This window comes from Buteo buteo, chromosome 14, assembly GCF_964188355.1.
Source record: "Buteo buteo chromosome 14, bButBut1.hap1.1, whole genome shotgun sequence".
Taxonomy (NCBI): domain Eukaryota; kingdom Metazoa; phylum Chordata; class Aves; order Accipitriformes; family Accipitridae; genus Buteo; species Buteo buteo.
This window is the reverse complement of record NC_134184.1, coordinates 17198934-17220586: the sequence shown is the minus strand read 5'-3', so window position 1 is coordinate 17220586 and position 21653 is coordinate 17198934. Positions and strand designations below refer to the sequence as shown.

Sequence of the window (21653 nt, the reverse complement as noted above, 5' to 3'; positions counted from 1 at the left end):
CGGACAGGGAAAAAAAAATCCCACCCTCTTTTCTTTTTGATACCTTAAAAAAACCTGTTAGTCAGACACTTGTGAATCACATCGCTGGCTGTGCATCTACTACCCTTATCGTAGTTCTTTGTCTGGAAATCATGTTCTGAGTAACTCTCGTGCGAGGGACTTACTCTTCATTAATGATAACAAGGCTAAAAAAAGTCTTGCCAGATAAAATTTAGACTATATTGTCAGAACAAGATAGAAGTTTATAAAAGGGAACATGTTCATAGTAATAACTTCCTTCAATAGGAAGGCTTTACCTATAGTACCAATTTGATTTAATTCCATGCATTTTCCTGCATGAGGAAAGAAGGCAAGATATATGGATAAAAGGTTTAGTCAGAAACAGCCTCCCAGATGTAAATGTACATAGTATTTTGCATGTTCACAAGAGTAATAGGGATCCACTTACAGAATGAGGTTGTCTTACAACACCATGGTATGAGAGCAGACCTACTGCAGAAATAAATTTGATTCAGCACCTTCTGCCACCAGCATGAACCTTGGTTCCCTTCAGTCCATATGGTCAGACTCCTAAAGGGACATTTCGGCTCCTCCCTTGCCAGACACGATCTCCTCCATATCATACTCTTTCTGCATGCTCTCTCCTGGCAGATCACAGTGGTGGCAGCAGTTGCCAATGAGTTAAGCATAGTTACCTCCACTTGCGATACCGCCTGTCCTGTCCTTGATGACGGCTCAAGCCACTGCTATGTATGCAATCTAAATCCCTCCCTTGTTATAAACTGTGGCAGTATGTTAGTTCAAATAAAGATTAATATACTGAGAACTTTCAATTGTTTTCTTAATACTTCCTACCCTCTTCACTTAAAAAAAAAAGACACACACCAAAAGAAACCCAAGCAACTGTTTAGTAGATCTATTAAGTCTGGTTTCAGTGAAATCCAGCATTTCTAATTGCACACATTTTTCCTCCACATACATCTGAGTGAGGGCAAGGTGTCTTAACTTAATCAAAGGATCGTTACTAAAAGGCCTTTTTCTTGCTGCCACCATGCTAAATCAATGATCAAACCTACTCATCAAACCGCCATCGCTCACATACTCTAAAGAGGGAGGAGAAAGAAGACTGCTGCACATTCGACACGCAAGCCAAAGCCTGTTAGAGAGTCAGGAAAATACAGTCAGTTCAGTGTTTTTTTTCCAGTTGGCACTTTATCAACAATGTCTCCACCCAAACCTAGGGTTGTCCAGATCACCACCGAGTGTGCCTGAGCACGGTCAGGTGTCCTCAGGATGACCCGTGAGCAGAACAGGGCCCACGGCTCACCAATCAGGGCTTCCACGCCACCGGGGGTCCGCCTGAAAGCACGGTCCTCGCTACCCGGTTCCTTTCTAACGCTTACTCCGCCGTCAGGACGCCTTAACGCTAAATCCTGCGTGTCTTGCTCCTCCAGCAAACCCTGCGCTTGCCGCTGAGCTGCTGCAGGATGCGAGGCCTCCCCACGGAAGGGGGACCGGGGAGAAAGAAAGGGGCTCCGTCTCCCCGCGCACCCCAGTTTCCCAGAGGCCGGCACCCCCCGGCGCGGCAGAGGGGTGCGCCCTCCGCTCGGGGCAGGGGGTGGCACGGCACCCCACGGCCACGCGGGACGGCGTGCGCCCCCTTCCCGCGGACCCCAGCGGCTCGGCGCGGTGCAGCGCAGGTGCAGCCCCGGGACGGCTGCGGCGGGGAGAGCCCGGCGGGCGCGGCCGGCCCCGGGCTGGCTCCCCCCCAGCTCCGCGGGTGGGTGTCTGGGAGGTTACGGTCCCGCAGCGGTCCGCAAGCGCTGCCCTGCCCCGTCCGAGCACACGGACCCCCTCCGCGGGTGGGGAGGGCTGTGCCTGGGGTCCCGTCAGGGGATTGGGGGGGGGAACCGAAGCAGGGGGATCCCGGGCAGCGTCCCCTCCCTCCGCCCCCGCCGCCACTCGCCTGGTTGGGGTCGGTGGCCCGGAAGACGTGGCAGGCCATGGGGGAGTCGGGGTTGTCGGGCTGCGCCTTGATCAGGTAGGCGAAGTAGGTGAGGTCGTGGCTGTTGTGGATGAAGCGGGAAATGTGCTGCGCCTTGTGCTCGAAGATGAAGACGGCGGGCGCGGGGCTGCCGGGGCGGCCGGGGCCGGCGGCGGGGCCGGGGCCGGCGGGGCGGCCGGGGCTGGCGGGGCCGGCGCCGGCGGGGCGGCCGGGGCTGGCGGGGCCGGCGGGCACGCAGCGCAGCGTGGGCGAGCCCAGCAGCAGCAGCACCTCGCGGGCCGGCACCCCGCTGCCCAGGGCGCCGCCGGGCTCCTGGCGCTGCCCGCGGCGGCGGATCTCCGCCATCAGCCAGGGCAGCATGGGCAGCGTGGTCCGCCTGTCCAGGCACGACGAGCCCACGTACCACAGCCTGAAGCGCTTCTCCCCCGGCGGCGCCGGCTGCGGCTCGGGCTCAGGCTCCGGCTCCAGCGGGTGGGAGAGCGGCTCGCCCTCCCCGCGCTTCTCCATGGCGGGTACAGCGCGGCGCTCCGCGGCCGCTGCCCCCGGCGCCAGCTGCAGCCGGCGGGGCCTGCGCTCGGCCGGGGCCGCCGCTTAAGCGCGCATCCCGCCGGGCACGTCCCCGGAGCCGCCTACCCGCGCGGGTTCAGCCCGCGGGGAAGGGAAGCGGCCGAGTCCTCCCCCTCCTCCTCCTCCTGCCCGCCCCGGGGAGGAGCGGAGAGGCGACGCCCCGAGCGGGCTCCGCGGCCCGGCCGCCCCCTGGCCGAGGGGCGGGACGGCGCCGCCCCGGGCTCCAAACAAAAACACGGCGTGGCCTCCGCGCCGCCTCCCGCCTCGCCGGGTGCCGGCGGTTCCCCCCGGCCCTGGGGGGGGATGCTGGTCCCTCCCTGCGGAGGGAGGAGGAGGAGGAGGAGGAGGAGGAGGTGGTCCGCAAGGGGAGGAAGGTCCCCGAGCGGCGGAGGGGGGCTGCCCCCCCCCGCCCCGTTTGCAAGAGCTCCCAAGCTTTTCCCGAGTTGGTTTTGCTTTCGGCGAGCCGGAGGGGCGCTGGGAGAAGCCTCCCCGGAGGCAGTGGGGGCCCGGGGCACCGCTTTGCCCCCCCCCCCCCGCCAGGGAAAACCAGCCTTGTCGCAGACGTGCGGAGCTGCTTCCACGGCTGGATTGCAGCAGCGTCTCCCTGCCGAGTCACTGTCAAAGTCAGAGTGTAATTAAGACTGATGTCAAACTACTTCCCCCCCCCCCGGTTTCTTTTTCCTGCTTGAGCTTCTAGTTGTGGGGGGTTTTTTTCCCCTCGCTATCGCGATAACATCTCTCTCGTCAACGAAAAACCCGCCACCTACTGTAAATGTTAGTAACTAGTCTCCTCTACCTGAGAAAGTAGCTGGACAAAGCTTTTCCAGTCACACAGCAACCATATCCGTTTTGTAATCGTCAATTTTCGTGACCGACCTTGTGTTTACACCTGTAACAACAGCGGCAATAATTCCCAGTAACATGCTATTACGGCAGCCGTTTTAACCCTCTCTAGAAAAAAAATAAATCTGTAGCTTGAGCTGAAGAGCTACTCCGTGTAATTTGAGGCTGCGTGACGGATTATTTGGGCAGAGAAGGGTTGTGTAGCACAGCGGTTCACGACCCACGACAGCCTGAACTGACACAAAACCTGTCGCGTTAGCAGGATCTTAATAGCGTTACAAGCAACTACGCTCATTTCCTGAGCAAAGTATTTTGCTCTTCTTTTTACCAGTTTAATCATCTGGTTTATGCATTTTGGTTTATCGGTTGTAATTTTCAGTTTTAACATTCTGACTTGGAAAGACCTCAAATACACCTCCTCCCAGAGCATCCTAAAATGAGCTCTCCTTACAACAGGGCACCTAACGCCAGAAGTCTTAACGTAGGCTGGATGCCAGCTTTAATATTTGCTACAGTGGTACAAGTTAAAGCCAGAATGGAGCTGCTTTCCCAAGCTGACTATTTTCACACACTTTAACACCTGAACTGCGCTGTTACAACTGGGGCAGCTGGAATAAGAATGGCCAAATCCTTCGGACCACAAACCTAAAAAATTTCTTGTCTCAGTCTGCACAGTTAGCATTAACCCTTTAGCCGAGAAGGTTACTTGAGATTTTGTGCTCCGGCACTGCAGGATGACAGTTTGGGAGCCACCGGGATCCTCTAACAACGCACCTGGGAGAAGCCCCATTTGCTTCCTGGCAGCAGCGCTGGCTGGCACTGGCTTAACGCTGCGGTGAACTGCTCATTTTCTGCCAGTTCAGTTCTGTGAGCCGCCTCTAATTTAAGTGACAGCGCTCATACAGATACCGCTGTTGGCACAGAGGAAGCAGGAATAGCTGCTCGGGGGGGCGAAGAGGGCAGCAAGACTACTCGCTTCTTTTGGGAACAGTTGGTTAGATGATTGATCCAGAGCGTGAAGCTGCAATTCAGTCACTTGAGCGCAAAGACTGATTTAAACTACCAGCGAAGTGAACTGAACACTGGGCTTGCTCTAAAGCAGCAGCAAACCCCCCTCATACATTCTGCTGCAATGATTTTAGTTGGGGTAATCATGAAATGGCTCCAGTGAAGCAGCCTAAGGGGGAGGCTGCAACATACTGAATTGCTGCAGCTGCTTACGAACACCATCTCCGAGACTATTAGATCCCTTTGTATTATGTTTGTAAGGTTGTGGACAACCACCTAGGCTTTTAGGTGCTGTGGCGATACAAATAATTAATAATAAACATGAAACATGAAGACAATCATGTGAATACATTTAAAAAAAAGGCAAAAAGAGGATGAAATTCTTTTAAGCAACCACAGGTCCACTGATGTTCTCACATTGTTCAAATGGAACAAGAAGCCTTCACTTGAAGATGCTACAGAACTGGGTTTTCAGCTCCTAAGGACACACTTCAATTTTTGCAAATTATTTTATCAGGTAGAACTGCGAGGAACAAAATGTGGAAAATGAATCTGAAATTCTTAAATTGTCACCATTATGCCAGTTATGTAAAGCTGTTTGGTTTCTCCTTCGGCTGGGTGATTTGCTTCATGTGGTATGAGATCTGGTTATTTTGACCTAATTTATTTTTATTACTGAATTCTTTATACAAATCCCTTATAGGACAAAATTAATCTATATAAACTCTACCACTAATATTTTAACTACCTTCAAAATAAAATTCTCAGATGTTAATCCAAAGTTTTCATGCTTTCTTCTCGCTTCAGCTTTTATGTCTCTCTGCATTGGTTCTTCATAGTAATCCCTCTTAACTGCCCATTACTTTTATCCACTTACTTCATCATTTCTTTCTTATCCTTTAATCTGCCTACCACTTTTTATCCCCCCATCTCATTAATAGTGTTTCATTAGAAACTCAGTCCTTTAGTTATGTAACTTTTCTTCTTGAAGTTGGTCCCCTTTTCTAGTTTCTTTTCAGCTGCAAGTATTCCTGCACCTCTAAGTTAAAACTTCATAATTTCTCTCATATGGAGCACAGTATTCCTTTGCCTATGACCTCTGACATGCTCCTCATGTGGTTTCTCCCCTAGTGTTTAAAACTACAATGGTAACAAAAGCATCATCCTCTAATTCTTGCACAATATAGTTAGGAATTAGCCTAAGCTATGTAATCCTTATAGCTCAGTTAATGGGAATCAGAAACTTTGGGATAGAGAAGAAAGCAACTTTCCATAGCCCTTATCCACAGAGCTTTGAAAATACATGTCTGCTCTTCATTAAAGAGCAGTTCCTCTCCAGGTCATCCCAAATGGAAAGAAGTGTAAATGCAGCACCCATGCAGAGACAAAACAGACAAAGCCTCTGATGAGAAGACACAATTTTTTTTAAATTCCTTTTTCTTTACTATTATTATTATTGGCCAAGCTTCTTGAAACAAATTGTAAAATTCAAAGTGAAAACTATATTGGAAGATCTAAAGTACATAAAGTCCCGTGCTCAATAATCGCCATAGCATGTGCTGCAAATACATGCTCAGTTGGTCAAATAAAACTGACCACATACCCAGTCAGCCTTTTCTGAATTGTTGATAACCTGCCATTGATTTCTGTTGACTAAATAGACATTAGATGCAATATCTCTTAAAATAAGGTATATTATTGAAGCGACCAAACATGGATACAGTTAACTAAATGTAAGTAAATGCCTCTGAACATTGTGGATTCAATATGCTTGGTCAATGGAGTACTACATGTAAAGATTATTTTTGCAAATAAAATGGGTAAGTATATTTTCCTTCTGTTTATGAAAGGAAGCGTGTTTTGTTCATTAAGACAATATCTTGATGATGTATACTGTTTCTGCACATGACACCACAGCAGCTGATTCATATATCATATCTGGATCATCAGTTCATATTCAGTGTTAAAGGATTTAAACCTACAAAATGGTAAGCAACCACAGTTCTCAGTAATCTCTTAAGGAGCGGAAAGACCTCAACATCTCACATGATCAGACTGTTAATTGCTAGTAATTATCCATCCCCTTAAGCTTTCTAGCCACAATTTTAATTGCAGAAAAAAATATTAAGTTATTAGAGGAGCTGTAGACTTCACTTTACAATCCTGTAATTTATGCATAACTTCAATCACCTTGGACTAGAGTACTTTATTTCAGTAATATGCCCTGTAGCTGGAATTGCTTCTCATCCTACTGCTTTTCTAAGAATGCTGTCACTTAAGTCTCTGGGATTTCAAGGTCTACTACTATATTTGCATTATTTTTAACTAGTCAAATCTTATTTTATGCTCAGATCACCTTTTAGTAAGATCTCAAACGTACACATTTTTACTGTAGAAAACTTTATTAAACTACCCAGTCTTATTTGAAGACTCTAATGAATTAACTTTTGGAAATATAATTGAAGTATTAGAAAGTAAGTTCAGTAGACTGGACATATTACCAAGGCTTTAAAATTTAGCTGCTGGAGAAACTCTCAGGCTTCCTCTATTAAGTTTGTAAAACCATAGCTAGAAATAGTGAAAACTGTGTATTTTGCAGGATGTATGGAGGTTATTATAGTTTAAAATGTAATGCCAAAGGTTTGAGTAATACATATCAGTCTTGTAGAGACATGTCAATAGCAGGAGACACTCACTGCAATTTGTACACAATAAAAATGATAAAAAATTAATCTGATGGGGGTTGGGTGGTTTGGGTTTTGTTCTTCTTCTCAAATGGCACTAATCTTTTTTGATCATAATGACAGATTATAATTTGCTCTGCCAATAAGAACCACTCCAAAACAGATTTAGGGGAACTGGAATGAGCAAAGTTCAGAAGAGAATAATCCCTAGCTAGAAATTTCATAAACATCTGTAGAACTTAAGGCGACCCACCACATTTTATGTCTGTGTTCAGTGTATCGTTATTCAGTGTAGCACTGATTAAGAGAGACAATGCATCTTTCCCTTCAAAGAAGCATTTGATTGTGGAAAGATTCTTATTTTTGTCTTTTTTTTTATGTAACAGTCATCCCATGAAACTTTCTGGCACAGCAGACTTTGAATCCAGTGAAGAACAACAATGCTCTTTGTTTAAAACTAAGTTTTAATCTCGAGTCCTGTGTGCTTACCTGTGAGTATAGCATCCTTCCAGGTGGGAATATTTGCAATTTGTTGGGTGTTTTGTTTTGGGGGTTTTTTTTGTAAGGTTTCTCCCCCCAAAAAGGGTATCAGATCAGCTTACTAAAACCCTTGTTGTTGAAACAATATAGAGTTTGGTGGCTGTTAGCCGCTCAAGCCAGTTGCAAAGCTTGTTATTGCAGGAGATAAAGCAACTTCTGCAACAAAGAACTTCCACGTTCCCAATTATTGCTGCTTTTACATAAAGGAGACGATTACTTCCCTACTATTCCCCAACCACTGCAGTAACATACAAAAAAGAGAAAAAAAAATGAGGAAGAAGAGTACCACAGCTGTTGGAGTCTACTTCTCTCCCTGACAGTGCCCACTACCTCTACCTCATTTTGTGGTTTGGAAGGCATCCTGGTCCCCTTCAACTGTCCAGCAATGGAAACTAAGACAGAATTACTTGTCATCACAAAGCTAAAAGGAAAATCTTGATATTATTCCACAAATATATTATTACAAAGCTTGATCCACAGGCTAGAAAGGTTAGCAGATCTGTAGTAGAGTGCAGAAATGATACAGAAGAGAGATGCTTTGGAAGGCAAGAGTACTTCCAAATTCAAAGGTCACAAATTGTATCTGTTCAAGAGGAAAATGCAAATACCGTTTAGACTTCAACAGCGTATCACTATTAAAATGTTACTGCAACTTCACAACCCAGTACTGTACGTCTGGTAAGAGAAGGTACAGCTTACCAGGAACAACAGGGCACTTGTAGTCCCAACACAATTCTGAGAATGGTGCCAGCGTAGCTGCCAAAAAAAACCCCAACCAAAAACAAACCAACCAACCCAGATAGGAACCCCTTAATTCTGTTTCTCATCGTTCTTAACTCTCTCCTAGGTAAATCAACATCTGTTGTCTTGACTCTGTTGACCAGAAAGCATCTTTCATCCCCCATTCTCAACTGCGAGAAGCAGCATCACACAGCACACTGGTGATTCATGCAAGACATGCACTTACATTCCTCTACTCATTTTGAAGGTAAACTTTTAACACCCCTCTCAAGCTTCCTGCATGGTTGCAGCATCCAGTACTTGCCAGTTCAGAAGCATCACTGGGAAAGAAGCCTGTCTTGCTTTAATTTGGCCAAGCTTTCAGATGAATTTTTTTTTAAAAAACACCTGTAACCTGCCTAAGACACAGCAGTGATGACATTCTGGTCCCACTAATGGGGAACAGAAAAATTCTTTGCAGTTTCAGTAGTACCAAGAACATCGGAACATTATTTTTCAGATTCAGAGGTAATTCACAGGGGAATTAAGCAACAGGGCCACTGTCAGCGGCAGAGAAGTATATTCCTAAGTGTGGCATAAAGACACTGAACACTAGGCTGCATAACAAAATGCAGAAGTATAGTCATATGTTTGAGTTACCGCCTAACCATGGTGACACTGCTCAATTTAGCGTTAAACACGATGCATTATCCTTTAAGGAGAACCATTACTCAATAGTTTCACTATGTAGGCCTGGTTACTCTGTATAAACGATGCAGGCTTTACCAGCAACTATACCTTTGAAGAAGAAACTAAAGACTGATGAAAAGGAAACATCCTGCTCCAGGAGGCACCGAAGGCCGGATGATTGCTAAAGCAGCATGAACTAGGGGAAAAGTAAAGGCGGCAGGGGGAGATCACGACCACTGACTCAATTAAAGACCTAAAAGACTTACCCCCCCCACTCCTTGAGCATGCACTGTAGAATAAAAGAACACTGTACTTTTAATTTGAAGCAGAGAAAACCTTAGCCCAGTAGAAATGGTGGCACATAAGCGACTACCAATAATGATTTTGGGAAGGGCTTCGGTAACTAAGTGGATCAACCTAAAAGTGTATAAATTGCTTGCCTGTTTAACTGCAGGGTGTGCCAGCTCTGTGGAATCACGCCCTGGCACCCATCTCTGTGCAGACATGAAATAACAAATATCTCAGCTCTGTGTGTAAGATTGGCTCATTGCACACCGGGTACCAAACCCCACTTGGGGGAACAACAGAAAGATTTTAGAGTGGTTAAACTGCATGAAAACCTTGGATAGAGAAATGCAAATGCAGATTTAAAAAAAAAAAAATCTGAGAGCTGTATAAACAGGAAAAATAATGTAAAAAGAATAGGCCCCAATAGAAATGTAACATGATACTATTTAAAGAGCAAGTAATAATGCAGAAATGTTAGTATAATTAAATTACTGTTTTAAGCTACTGCAAATATACAATGTATGGTATATATTCTGTTACCATTAAAATGCTGAATATTGGTTATGTCACTGGAAATCTTTACGCTCATCTTCTTAACAATTAACTCAGATGTTAGAGTATTTCCCTACAATGTAAGAAGTAGGATGAGAATTATGGTGACATGGATGTGTACAGTTCCAGATATAAGCTGCACTGGAGAAAACCTGAAGTCCTTATCCCATTGTCAGACATGCTCTCAGAGGATTACTGTGTATCAAGACTGTGTATGTAGCAGTGCCACCTGGTGACCGATGCTATGACAAATTCCTCTTAAGATACTACGTAGCACAGAAATTTATTGTGTGATATAATAGAATTTTCCTTCTTTTTTAATGCGCATATTAAAGGTTACTGTTCCAAAGTTCAGTATGTGAAGTACAAAACTGACACTGAAATTTCCAATTTATAAATATAACAATATTTGTAATGTCAACACGAACAGAGTACTTGGAAACTATGGCACCTACACATATCGAACAGAAATGGTTCTCAAGTTAGGGCAGCCAGATTGTAATTAGCCATAAGAGGAAAATGCAGTACAGGGAAGAAGAAACCCCAAAGCACTAAAATTAGCCTTCATGGAGAAGATCAGCAATCTCAGATTCCTTACTTTCTCAATGACAAAGTCATAAATAATTAACAGACATGTCCCAGTAACTCAGTTCAAATGGCAGGTCATTTCTCCACCCTCCTTCAGAAAAGCCTCAGAAACAAGAGTCAGAAGTCTTTCAAAGCATCCAGGACTGGGTATGAGGAGTGCTGAGCATCATCCCTTTAACACACATGCTTTCTCATGCACTTAAGCAACTCAAGGACCAAGAGTGGAACTGGGTAAGCACATAGGGACAGTGCTGCACAGTAGAAGCAAAAGTAAAGGAAACATTTGGCCAAAACTGCACAGTGACAAGCAAATTCAGTTGGTTTTGAGGTGACCAAGCATCAGGAAGCGAGGACTGTAGCAGCATACCATGCAAGCTCAACCCTGGTCAAAGCACTCGTTATGTCATGTACTGACCTGCACAGATCCAACTTCTTAATTGAGTGAATGCCCAGTAAGCTAGCAGCCCAACCAGAAGTCATATAACATTTTACTAAAAATCTCTCTGGGAAATGAGCACTACCATGATCAACCACTGGGTAGGATAGAGGCTGCTGAAGTTTAAGTCCCTGCCCCTGCTGCAAAGGTTCTTGAGAGATGGAGCATTTTTTGCTGCAGGTAGATTAAATGACTCAGACACTTTTGTGTGTTGTTCTAGTACCCGCAAGGGCTAAACAGAAAAACCCTGCATGCCTCTGCAAAGGAGGGGAAATTACCCTCTCGTTATACCTACAGTTAAGAGGATAATAAAACATTCAAATACAACAGGGAACAGGGCAAGAAGGAAGAATAAACAACATTCTTCCTCTCCTCTAATTTATCATCTCTCTACCTTTGTTTTTTAATGGGTCCAAGCTAATGTATCTTCAGGTGTTCAAATACAGTGCAAAGGCTTGAAAAGGGGAAGGTAAAAAATAGAGAGGGATTCGCTCACAGTGAACAAGGTTACGTATCTTTAAAATGTGGTTAAAGAAAGGCAGTACAATTATGTGGAAGCAGGAACAGAGACATGCTTTTACTTCTGCCACAACTAGACCAAAGTGTGCAGAAGCTAAATATATAAAACTAGTGCACAGACATGACTACAGCCACTTGTACACTCCTTCTGTGGGTCTTTCTCCATTTTTCTAAAAAACAGCTTTCTGGAAGTGGGCTGGTGTGTTTGAAACTAACACACACACACACCGCAAATGGTGATGTGATGAAGACAACAGACAATCATTGCCAGGAGGTTCCTTCATCATTCCTTCCCTTGGGTTTGTTTACTGTGTAAGACCCCCCCCCCCCCCCTTCCTCTTGCTCCGTTCCAGGCAAATGTTGAAAAGAAAAATTGTTTACTTGTCTCCTAAATACAGTTAAGGAAAGAAAACCTCTTGAATTCAATTTCCTGCAAAATTTCATTAATCTCATACATCCTCTGTCTTCTCCTTGTTCAATACAACACTTTGTCTAGCTGTAATTGATGCAAATATTCCTTGCAGCCTGCAGTTATCCCTCAGCTCCTTGGTACCCCATCACAGAGGAAGACTGCATATGTCTGAACTTCATGCTAATTTAATAAGGCAAGAAGTTTAGTCATAGTCTAGTCCTGAACTTCACCCATTATAGTATGAGACAGACTTTCATGCAATAGGCTTAAAACAAAATACAGACCAGCTTTATCTTTCTTACCTATATGTTTAATGACTGTTTGTGGACTTACAAAAATATTCATGTTATACAATTTAATATCAATCAACAAGTAGAATTAGAAACACACAAGGACTCCTGATTCTCTTTGAAAAGATCTCATTTCTGCACATAGAGACAAACAATTCAATGGCTTGTTTGAACATGTTAATATTGCTACCCTGCAAACTGTTAGGTTTTTAGTTTGGTTTTTTTAATAAAGTACTTAATTCTTCCATTACTCAGTATAGGAATTCCTACTGATAGCAACCAGGACAAATCTCAGAAGTTTGAGTACACAGCCAACTTTTAATCATGTCTCCTGGATGTCCATGAAGACCTCCAAAAATTCTCAGACAGTAAACTGGTATAGCACACATGTCCAGGCATCTTCCAGCCAGTGTTACAACATGCTGGAGTTCAGGGACATTTCAAAGATACTCATTAATATTTCTAGAATATTTGACTTGACAAAATATAAGTTAGATTTTTCAAAGGCTGCCAACTTTCTCCTCTTGGTGACAGACCAAGCAAAAATGGTAACTGAACATTTCCTCAATACCTTCCAACATTTACTGAATTGTTGTTTCTAGAAGTTAAGACAAAATTAAATCTTCTTTTCCATCCAGTTCCAATGAAGGCACAAATGTTTCCACCTATATGAAGAACTTAAGTGCATTAGAACAAACGGGAAGCATTTGTAAGGCTCCAGCTTTACTAAAAAAAAGTAGTGTTCTTTTTCTGGAACTCTAGCATTGATGTAAACCAATTAATTCACTAAGCCAAAGCATGACAGTCTTTTCCAGTTGTAACAGCCTTACACTCCAACTTTTGCAAATTAAAAAAAAAAAATCAGCTGCTTACATCACTTTTCCACACACAGAGAGGGGTTTTTTTTCCCCACTAAGTTCAGCCCCTAGCCCTTGTAGACAGACAAGGGAAAAGGCAAACGGGAAGTCTGTTGCCGAGACCATTGTGACACTCCATTGAGAAGGTCCCAGAAAAGAGCAATCAGCTCTCCCCAGCCACAAAGCAAACACCTCAGACTTCAGCAGCACAAAGGAAGTATCACCCAGATCAAGGGTCACAGCCCAAAATTTTTACTATCATTTGTTAAAGCCAACACTGTTTCACTTTCTTGGGCTTCTAGGCAATTCCAAGTACTGTTTTTATGCACCATACATAATGCCCAAATGGGGGGGGGGGGGGGGCATGCCTCTCCTTATTAAAAGGAATGCAGTATGCAGCCCGCACAGTGAGCTGCAGTTTATTTTCATGATGCAAAAAGGCAGGCATAACCTGTATCAATGAGTTTTGGCCAGCTTCTAAGAAAGTTAATAAAATAAAATGTAAGTGGGTTAGAAAGGTAGATGTTCTCACTTAAAAGGGGCCTGAAATCACTTGAGGATCTGTCCCAGCAAAACTGTTTCTCAGTGTCTACTATTCTGACATTGCAACATAAACTTCAGTCTGCTTACCAGTATGAATCACCCCTCTTCATGTTTACTTGCTCTACTACACCACCAGCACATCTTGAAATGCAACAGTATTGTTTTTATTACATCCCACTGTATTAGCAGTTTGTGTTTGGTTTATGGAAAACTCAAGAAAAAACCGACAACAAAAAAGAGAGCATGCAAGCACGCTGGATTTATCACTTCCCTTTGGAAATGCACCCATTCTTCAGAATCAAAGTCAAAATTTTGCTGGTTAGGACATTCTCTGAGTGCAAGCATGCACAACACAGTCCAGTGGACTCCTGACACACAATACAACAAAAATCTTGCTGACTTTTAGAGTGGTCCTTTCTCTGATGTGTTCAGCTAACACTCCAGCCTCAATTTTCAAGTTTCCTCTTGACTTTTCTAGTCCAGAGCTTGAAGTGAGGCAACTGCATCGATATTCTAATTTAATTAGAAAGCAGACTGCTGTTCAAAACATCAAGCAGAGTGCCACAGATTAGAGTTGGATTAAATGCAAAGGCAAAAATATATTAAAATGCTTTTGAATTAAATTCACCTTTCTACCTTTATTTAAAATTATCCTCTGGGCTTCATTTCAGAGAACAAATTTTGGGTCTCCACAAAAGCTTAATGCATTAACTCAGTTTTTATAAGCCTAGCTGGTGGGAAATAAGTATTTGAAATAAACAAGCTGTTAGGACAAGTACATTCTGCAGTTATTAAAAGAAGACTGGAAGCCAGGTCCGCAAATACCTGCAACTAACTACTTGACATTGCTATTCTTCAAGAATAACTGTATGCTTGTTATGTGTAACTTCATATACTCCTTATACTTAATATTATTGTTGAGTCCAAGCACATCTCAGTTTTACAGACAAAAATGTTTCCATGGCATTTACACTTCTCTCAGTATCTTCCCACTCAATGTTTTCAGGTGTTTTTCTGTACTCCAGAGTTATATGTGTAGTTTCTTACATACAGTTTCTTACTCTTGGATATTAGAAAGTCTACAGTGGTGCTTCTCCATACACATCCTGATCTGTTGCGTATCAAGATGAATAAAGCTGAACACATTTTCACAAGCACTGCAGAATTTGCTTCAAGTATTCAAAAGCAAAGGAATCTTCACAGCAATGCAAGGACGATGCTGACAAATACCTGTCAAAAAGACAGGGATACATACCTTGCTGAACAACGGCACTTTATTCCTTGTGCAGAATGAAAAGTTTACTTGATCCAAGTCTGTCCAAAATGTCAGTGTAAATAAAAGAGTTCTCTTCAAACTGTTTCAAGAACAGCTGCCATTTCCTTGAACTGTCTGAAGAAGTTCTAAAAAGCAAGAATTAATATAAATTTCAGTTGCTTGAAGAAGAGCTCAAACTGAGCATGTTACACAAAAATCACAATCCATGTTTCTCACATGCCCTCTTTCCTCCAGCTACATTTGCAGCTTGAACTGAAAGTTTCTGCTTTTCCTTTTGTGGGCTGTTTGGCATTTGGGCACACTCACTATGAAATCTACACAGGTGATGCCTTATTTGCATGGGTTTGCCTATTAATAGGAGATGCTGCTATGAAAGAAAAATACAAAGTAGCTCTCACACCACAACAACAACAAAAAAAACAACAAAAAAACCTTCTTACACAAATGTTTCTATTCCCAGCTGAAATAACCCAGGCTTCTCAAGTATAGCATCCATTTCTTACAGTAGTTAATCAGCAAATTATTAAATAGGTTTCAGCCAGAATTAATACAACGTATCACACCTAAGGATTCAGAATATCCTTCTCAAATTCCTGCCACCCACCTCCAAGGATTTATTTCTTTGTAAACTTGTACAATATTCTAAGTGATGTATCTATTCGCCCTTTAAACAGGAATGACAACAGAAGTGCCACATTTATGCAAAATTAAACAAAGTTACATAAGTTCATAGATGAAAGCATAGCAATTAAGAGCCAATGGTTACAACGCAGACTGACCTCCATTGCTTAACCCAAGTTTTAGATTTTGAGGCTGGGGAACAGTTCTATAGATTTAAAACATTCCATGTGTTTTTAATAAGGCAGAGTGACAGCTGACAAGACAGATCCAAAAGTCTTTACATCTTCAGTTGTTATCTTATTTGTAAGATAACAGATTAATTACTGCTAAATTAACATTTTTGGATAAGTGATGTAGAACCGAATGCTATGAAGTATTTAGCTTCAGTATTTTAAATAATTATTTCACACTTCATCTTTGAATGACTGTATTAGTAAGTAAACAACACAGACATATTCATCAAGGTATACAGTTGCTCCTTCACAATGTCACCATTGTTTTTAAGAGACTGAATCAAGTAACACTGATTACAGACCTTGAACTGTGGGACCGTCATTTCAAAAGATTTGTCTGTTATTTGTCCAGAAGGGTCTGCCACCTTTAGTGTCACTGTAACATAAGGATACTTCAGAGACCTGCAGGTGTCAGAGCTCATTGCAACTCCCAGTTTCCATTTAATGTCTACAAACTACAAAGAAGAAAAACATTGGAAACAGTGTTAAAGAAAGGGATCTAACCTACCATTGCTATTCTATTGGATGGGTATTTTACAGACAATATAGGACATCTAGAGCTCATATCCAAATGGGAAACAAGCATACACATTCAGATATTATTGCGAATACAAAAATCATCTGTCCTTCAATAGTGAAAAAATTAGCAATGTTAATTTGTCTTCCTTATTCAAGTACTGTCAATAGTCAAGTACAGTCTATTTAAAGTTCCAGTAAGAGGAGCTTGAGCCACAAGGTTCACCTGGCTTGTATATCATTCATGCTTTTGACTTTTTGTTTTTAATTTTCTAAATCAATTGGAAACATGAGAAAAACCTCACTGCACAAAAGTTTTATAATAGCAAGAATGGAAAAAACCAAGACATTTCATAACTATTTTAGATAAACCAAAGTACACCATAAATATGTTTCAGACAGGTAAGTTACCATTTTTAGCCTTTTATGATAGGCAGAACTGTTGAATAAAGAAGTGAAGAGAGCCTTTAGAAGCTTACTATCAAGCCTCAGAGAAAGATATTTTTTTTCCTAATTCTGTTCTCTTTTAAAACTCTTGTTAGAAAAAAAAGATCTTAAAATGCAAATACACTGTGTTATTTTTTCAAAAAGGAAAAAAAAGGAATGCTGGAAACTGACAGAATGTATCTTTTAAAAAGTTTAAACTTAAGGGAGACAACGAATAAAACAATCAAGTGCTAGTGTTATCAACTCTATAGAACAATTCAAATTACATTTAAAACAGATTTACGTAAACAGCTAATACAATTGTCTGCCACACTGACTGCCACTCACCTTGCCTAATAGTACTATGAAGCACTAATTTTTAAAGAGGTATGAAATGTGACTTCATCATCCAAAAAATAACAGAAAACTGTTCAGCATTTATACAACCTTTATTGTATATGCTTCTTTATCTGGGTGGACGTTTGGCAACACATACATATAGGAAAGCTTTCATCAGTCAAGATAACACCATGTGCTTGACAATACAACATACACAACGAAGCACTGACATTTATGAAAAGTTAATAGTTAGCTCAACTGCACTTTGTCATTTAGCTACCTGCCCCACTGTGGCTGTATTTCTTGCATCTTCTGACACACTAATGGATTTGCCCTGTTCATTCCATACATGACGAATAACTTGAACGGCATGTTTCGGCAGCACGCTGACTGTGTTGCCCAAGGCAGTGACGAGTTCCTCTGTAGAGAGATTGCTTCTGGCTGCTGTACTATAGGTATATCCAAAGAACACCGCATCAGTCCCATTCTCCACAATTTTAATAAAATTTTTCACTACACCCCAAACAGGCATTTTTAAATTTTTGCTTTATGTGTCTATGCACTTTACAATAATTAGGCAGCCTGTGTTTTTTTTTTCCCCAGAATATTTTACTAATCTTTTGTATCCACATGCAAAGAGCAACATGACCTGACTTCTAATGTGTCTTAATATGCAGAGAGAAAGCTTCACTGGGCTTGCACAACACACAACATTAAAACAAAAATAATCACAGCATCCAAGTGCTGTTGCAACTGAAAAAAGGTATAATTCAGTGAAAGATGTGTGCATAGGGCAGTTAAACAATATTATTACTTTAAAAACAAGGCCATTTAATTAAACATTTAGGAGAGGTAATTTAAGTACCACCAAAAGGCAAGTAAGGACTCTAGGTAATGGTATAGTTGGTACTAAGAGGAGTCAAATGATGCAATAAACCCTCAGCTGAAAAGGCAGCAAGTCTAGAGGAAAATTGCCCTTCGATTTCCTCTACAGAATAGGTTAAAAAAAATTCCCACCCTAGGTTTCTTCATGCAGATCCACTCCTCTTAAAGAGACATTAATAAAAGAGAAAAAGAGTTGGTCCTCCAAGTAGCATGGTCTAATATAATTTAATGCTTTATATTTTATAGCGGAAAAATTAGTGTGTTCAATTTCTACTGGTATATTTTCTTCAGTCATATTAATGTTACATAAAATGTTCAGATACTAGATATTAAAAGAACAAGCAAGATCTTGAAAATTTTATCTTTCTGGAAAGAGAAAAACTTACAGCAAAACAACAGCTGAAAATACTACCTAAAATCTCTATCACAGCAAAGTTCAACATTATAAAACTGTGTGCCCTTTAAACAGGCACAAATGCTAGTTTCTAATCTTTAAGAAAGAAGAAGTTTTTAGACCATGTTTCTTCCAGGCAAAGGCCTAGCTGACTTAGCTTTAGAGGTGAACTTAACTTCCTCTTTTATTTTGCCAGTAGTTCTAAAGCTTGCAGACAGGATCTTGGAGCAATTTCCTCTCTTTAGTTTTTCTATTACAAAAAGTAAGACAATATATTGAGTATTTTTTAATTTTTTAAGAACATAAACTAAGCCCAGAAGTTCTTTTTTGTATACTGAGAGTTACAAACTTTTGCCCTTTTCCCAAATCAGTTCATTTTATACACACATTTGATGTCACTTTTTAATACCACTGTTAAGTTGTGGTGGAGGGAAAAAAGACACGAGGGAAAATTATTTTGTGCTTACCTAAATAGAAAGGAAACAATGTTAGCTATTTTTGCCAGGTCACCAACATTAATCTCAATCCCAGATGTTTGAATTCTCTGGAAACAGAATGTTCAAACAATTACAAATAATAGTAAGTTATGCATTAATAAAAACCTCTTTGTGTGTGTGTGTATATATATATATACACACACACACAAAAATTGACATGGGGAATCTATCCTTTACAGCATATACAGCTAATATACTTGCTTGTAAGTGTCAGTATCCAAACTTACCTGACACAGTTCAGCTACATTTACACCTGGGATCTTACGGTTCAGATGTTGAATTATTTGTTCACACTGTAAAGAAAGTTTGAAAACATTCTTAATGCATATTTTAGTATACAAGACAAAGCTAGTTTGAATACTTGGAGATTACTAAACAAAAACCAAAACTGGTTAATGCAAAAATGGACAACAGGAGGATGCTTTAAATGCAGAGTGAAGAATAAAGTCATTGAAATGGCTGATTTTAAAATTACAACATATCCAAGAAAAGGAAATAAACTCAGGCAAGACTTTTAGTTGCTAGCTCACTAGCTATTCCTACATAACACACCATTTTCATACTAATTGGTCATTCTGTTCAAGTGCACACTACAGTAAACAAGCTGAATGTTTTCTAGACAAGCTAGCTTGATATTTCATTTAGATGCAAGGCAAAACACATTTTTAAAAGTCTTCTGTGATAAAAACATAAATTTAAAGCAATCCCATTGCTCTTAGCAGGACTGGTCCATTTTATAAGTCATGTAAATCTAAGTTACCAGATACATAAGATTCCCTTTGCAACAGATAAAAACCAGCAGAGCTTAAAAAAATAAGGTTTCCTAGAATCAAAGGGTGCCAGAAGCCCTTCCATATCCTATTTATTGCTCTACTTACCAGTTCTGCAAAAAAGTCTTGAGGTATTAAAGTAATCTTATCTGCTACACCACCAACATCTGAAAAACACAAGCAGTAGTGACCAGAAACAAATCCTTAAAGTGTTATGGTAATAAATCTAATCCCTCTCTGAAGAGCTCCTAGGTCACGAGCCATACATTTACCTTAAAAGCAAAGCTTTCTTTAAGGGAGTTTGTCCTGAATGGCATTAACATAACCTGCTCAGCACCCAAGTAAGCCTAACAGGAGCGACTCCACAAGGCCTCAGAGCCCCAGACCGAGTCTGTGCAACTGCAGTTTGACAGCCCTGAGTAACTCCCCCACCTCTGCGGAGCTGTATCCGCACCAAGTCCCTCAGCTTACCGGCAAGCCGGACGGGCATGCCCAGGGCTGCCCTCCACCACCGGCAGCACAAGACCGCTGCTCTCCCCAAGGCTACGCTGCTACATCCAGGCCACCAGCCCCCGGCGAAGCCCCCAGGCGGCCCGCGGACAGCTGGGAAGACCCCCGCTGGCCCACCATAAGTCTTCTCCCGGCCCCACCGGGAACGGCTCACCCCGGTGCCTGGGTGAGGTGGCTCGGGGGGGGGGGGGGGGGGGGGGCCGGCTCCGCTCCCCTCCACACCCCACCCTACGGGCGCGGGTGGGCTCAGCTCCCCTCCGCCCCCACACCGGGGTGTCGTCCCCCTTCGTCCCCCCCTGCCCCTCACCCAGCGCCTCCAGCGCCCGCGCCAGCACCGCCGCAGAACCGGCGGCCATGGCGCCGCTCACGCGCCAAGGCCCGACTTCCACCACACAAGGCTCGCCGCCCTGATTGGCTCTGGGCGTTACCAGAGCGAGTCAGGGCCAGCGGCCCCGCCTTTATTGGCTGCCGGGCAGGGAGCATGCGCTCTTCTTCCCTGGGGGGGGGGGCGGGGGATGGGCGGACGGCGGAGCTTGCCCGGCCGCGCTGTGGGCCGCGCCGGGAGGGTTTTGCGTGTTTTGTCCTTTTCGAAATAAATCGTTTTTTAAATAGACACAAGTAAAACGGGGACTGCGTTTTAGGAGAGTATCGGGTCTGCAGTCGTCGGGTGGAAAAGGCCACCGGCGGGCGGTGGCGGAGGGCCTGCCCGCGCTCTCCCTCCCGCTGCAGGCCCCGGGGGGCTTGGGAAACGGCGCTGGCGTGGGAGTCCCCGGGGAGGCTTTGGGAAAGGCCTCTCGTTCAAGGCGCACCTGGTTTGCACAACGAGCAGTTGACCGAGTTTGGTTCGTGAACTGGCGTCAGGGTTGTCGCACTCGGGCGTGCCTGCCGCGCACTGAGCTTCGCACGGATACACTGAGCGACCGTACTCTGTGCAGGTGGACTGTGGGGTCGGCCTGTACACCTGCAAATGAACTGTGCGGTTCATGGATGATCCGTGTAGATAAGCTGTTGTCTTCGGTTCTATGGGAAAATAGCCGCTTTTTGTAAAGCTACAGCTAGAACCGTGTTCAATAAGCTTTTCATACTGAACTGAATTAAGGTTGGGGTGTGGTTGGAGCCCTCAAACGATACCGATCCTTCACCAGTTTCGCCTTTTAAAAATAGAAAATATTCTTAGGTTTCTCTAGTAATCAGTTTGACATTTGCTTTTAGCTTTTTTTTAAATTATGTTACAATCTAAGTAGATCTATTGTAAGACTGTGACAGAGCAGTAATACATAAGTTGTCATGTCGTAGTGCTGGCTAGTTTAAAATTACATATTTTCAGTAAATGTTTATGAAAGAATTCAGAATATATTTCAGGAAAGGGGTAATTATTAGGGAACACGGTGTGTGTTTATAAGCTTTATACATTTATGGCCTGTCTGATCTTGGCCTCTTCCTTTTAAAGTATCTAATTCTGTGAATGTTTCTGAGTAGTATGTGTTTTTATGACCTCATGATTATCAAAACACTAGCAACGTACATACTGGTCAGATCTGTCTCTGATAGCAAGGTCTTGACTTAATCTGTTTGTTCTTAGCTAACATACTTCACTATCTAGAGCACTCTACATACTCTTTTCTATTACAATTTTATCAAGTC

At 42.8% G+C, this 21653-nt stretch overlaps 2 protein-coding genes and 1 long non-coding RNA gene across 8 annotated transcripts in view; 1 reads left to right on the top strand and 2 right to left on the bottom strand.

The window, feature by feature from the left end:
* TBC1D4 (TBC1 domain family member 4) overlaps window positions 1-14895 on the bottom strand; it is a 122437-nt gene extending 107542 nt beyond the window's left edge. For 3 of the 5 annotated variants that reach the window (XM_075046060.1, XM_075046062.1, XM_075046061.1), the window contains exon 1: window positions 1967-2626. In XM_075046060.1, the coding sequence (XP_074902161.1) occupies window positions 1967-2512 (546 nt within the window). In that variant the 5' untranslated portion in view covers window positions 2513-2626. Of the gene's footprint in view, window positions 1-1966; window positions 2627-14797 lie in introns of those variants that run through there. The other 2 variants (XM_075046065.1, XM_075046064.1) reach the window with 2 other exon arrangements.
* On the top strand, window positions 1948-9840 carry LOC142039500 (uncharacterized). The gene is made up of 3 exons (XR_012652913.1): window positions 1948-2041; window positions 7494-7598; window positions 8495-9840. It is a non-coding gene; the product is annotated as an uncharacterized LOC142039500 (long non-coding RNA).
* On the bottom strand, window positions 14806-20426 carry COMMD6 (COMM domain containing 6). Of its 2 annotated transcripts, none has more exons than XM_075046070.1 (7): window positions 20317-20426; window positions 19608-19666; window positions 18957-19022; window positions 18700-18776; window positions 17234-17402; window positions 15975-16127; window positions 14806-14943 (listed from the first exon to the last, which is right to left on the bottom strand). In XM_075046070.1, the coding sequence occupies exons 1-7, from the start codon at window positions 20363-20365 to the stop codon at window positions 14893-14895; spliced, it is 624 nt and encodes a 207-aa protein (XP_074902171.1). In that variant the 5' UTR covers window positions 20366-20426; the 3' UTR covers window positions 14806-14892. The 2 variants fall into 2 exon arrangements, with proteins under 2 accessions (XP_074902171.1, XP_074902172.1); XM_075046071.1 differs by lacking the exon at window positions 20317-20426 and adding an exon at window positions 19971-20195.
* Between the last annotated feature and the right edge of the window lie 1227 nt (window positions 20427-21653).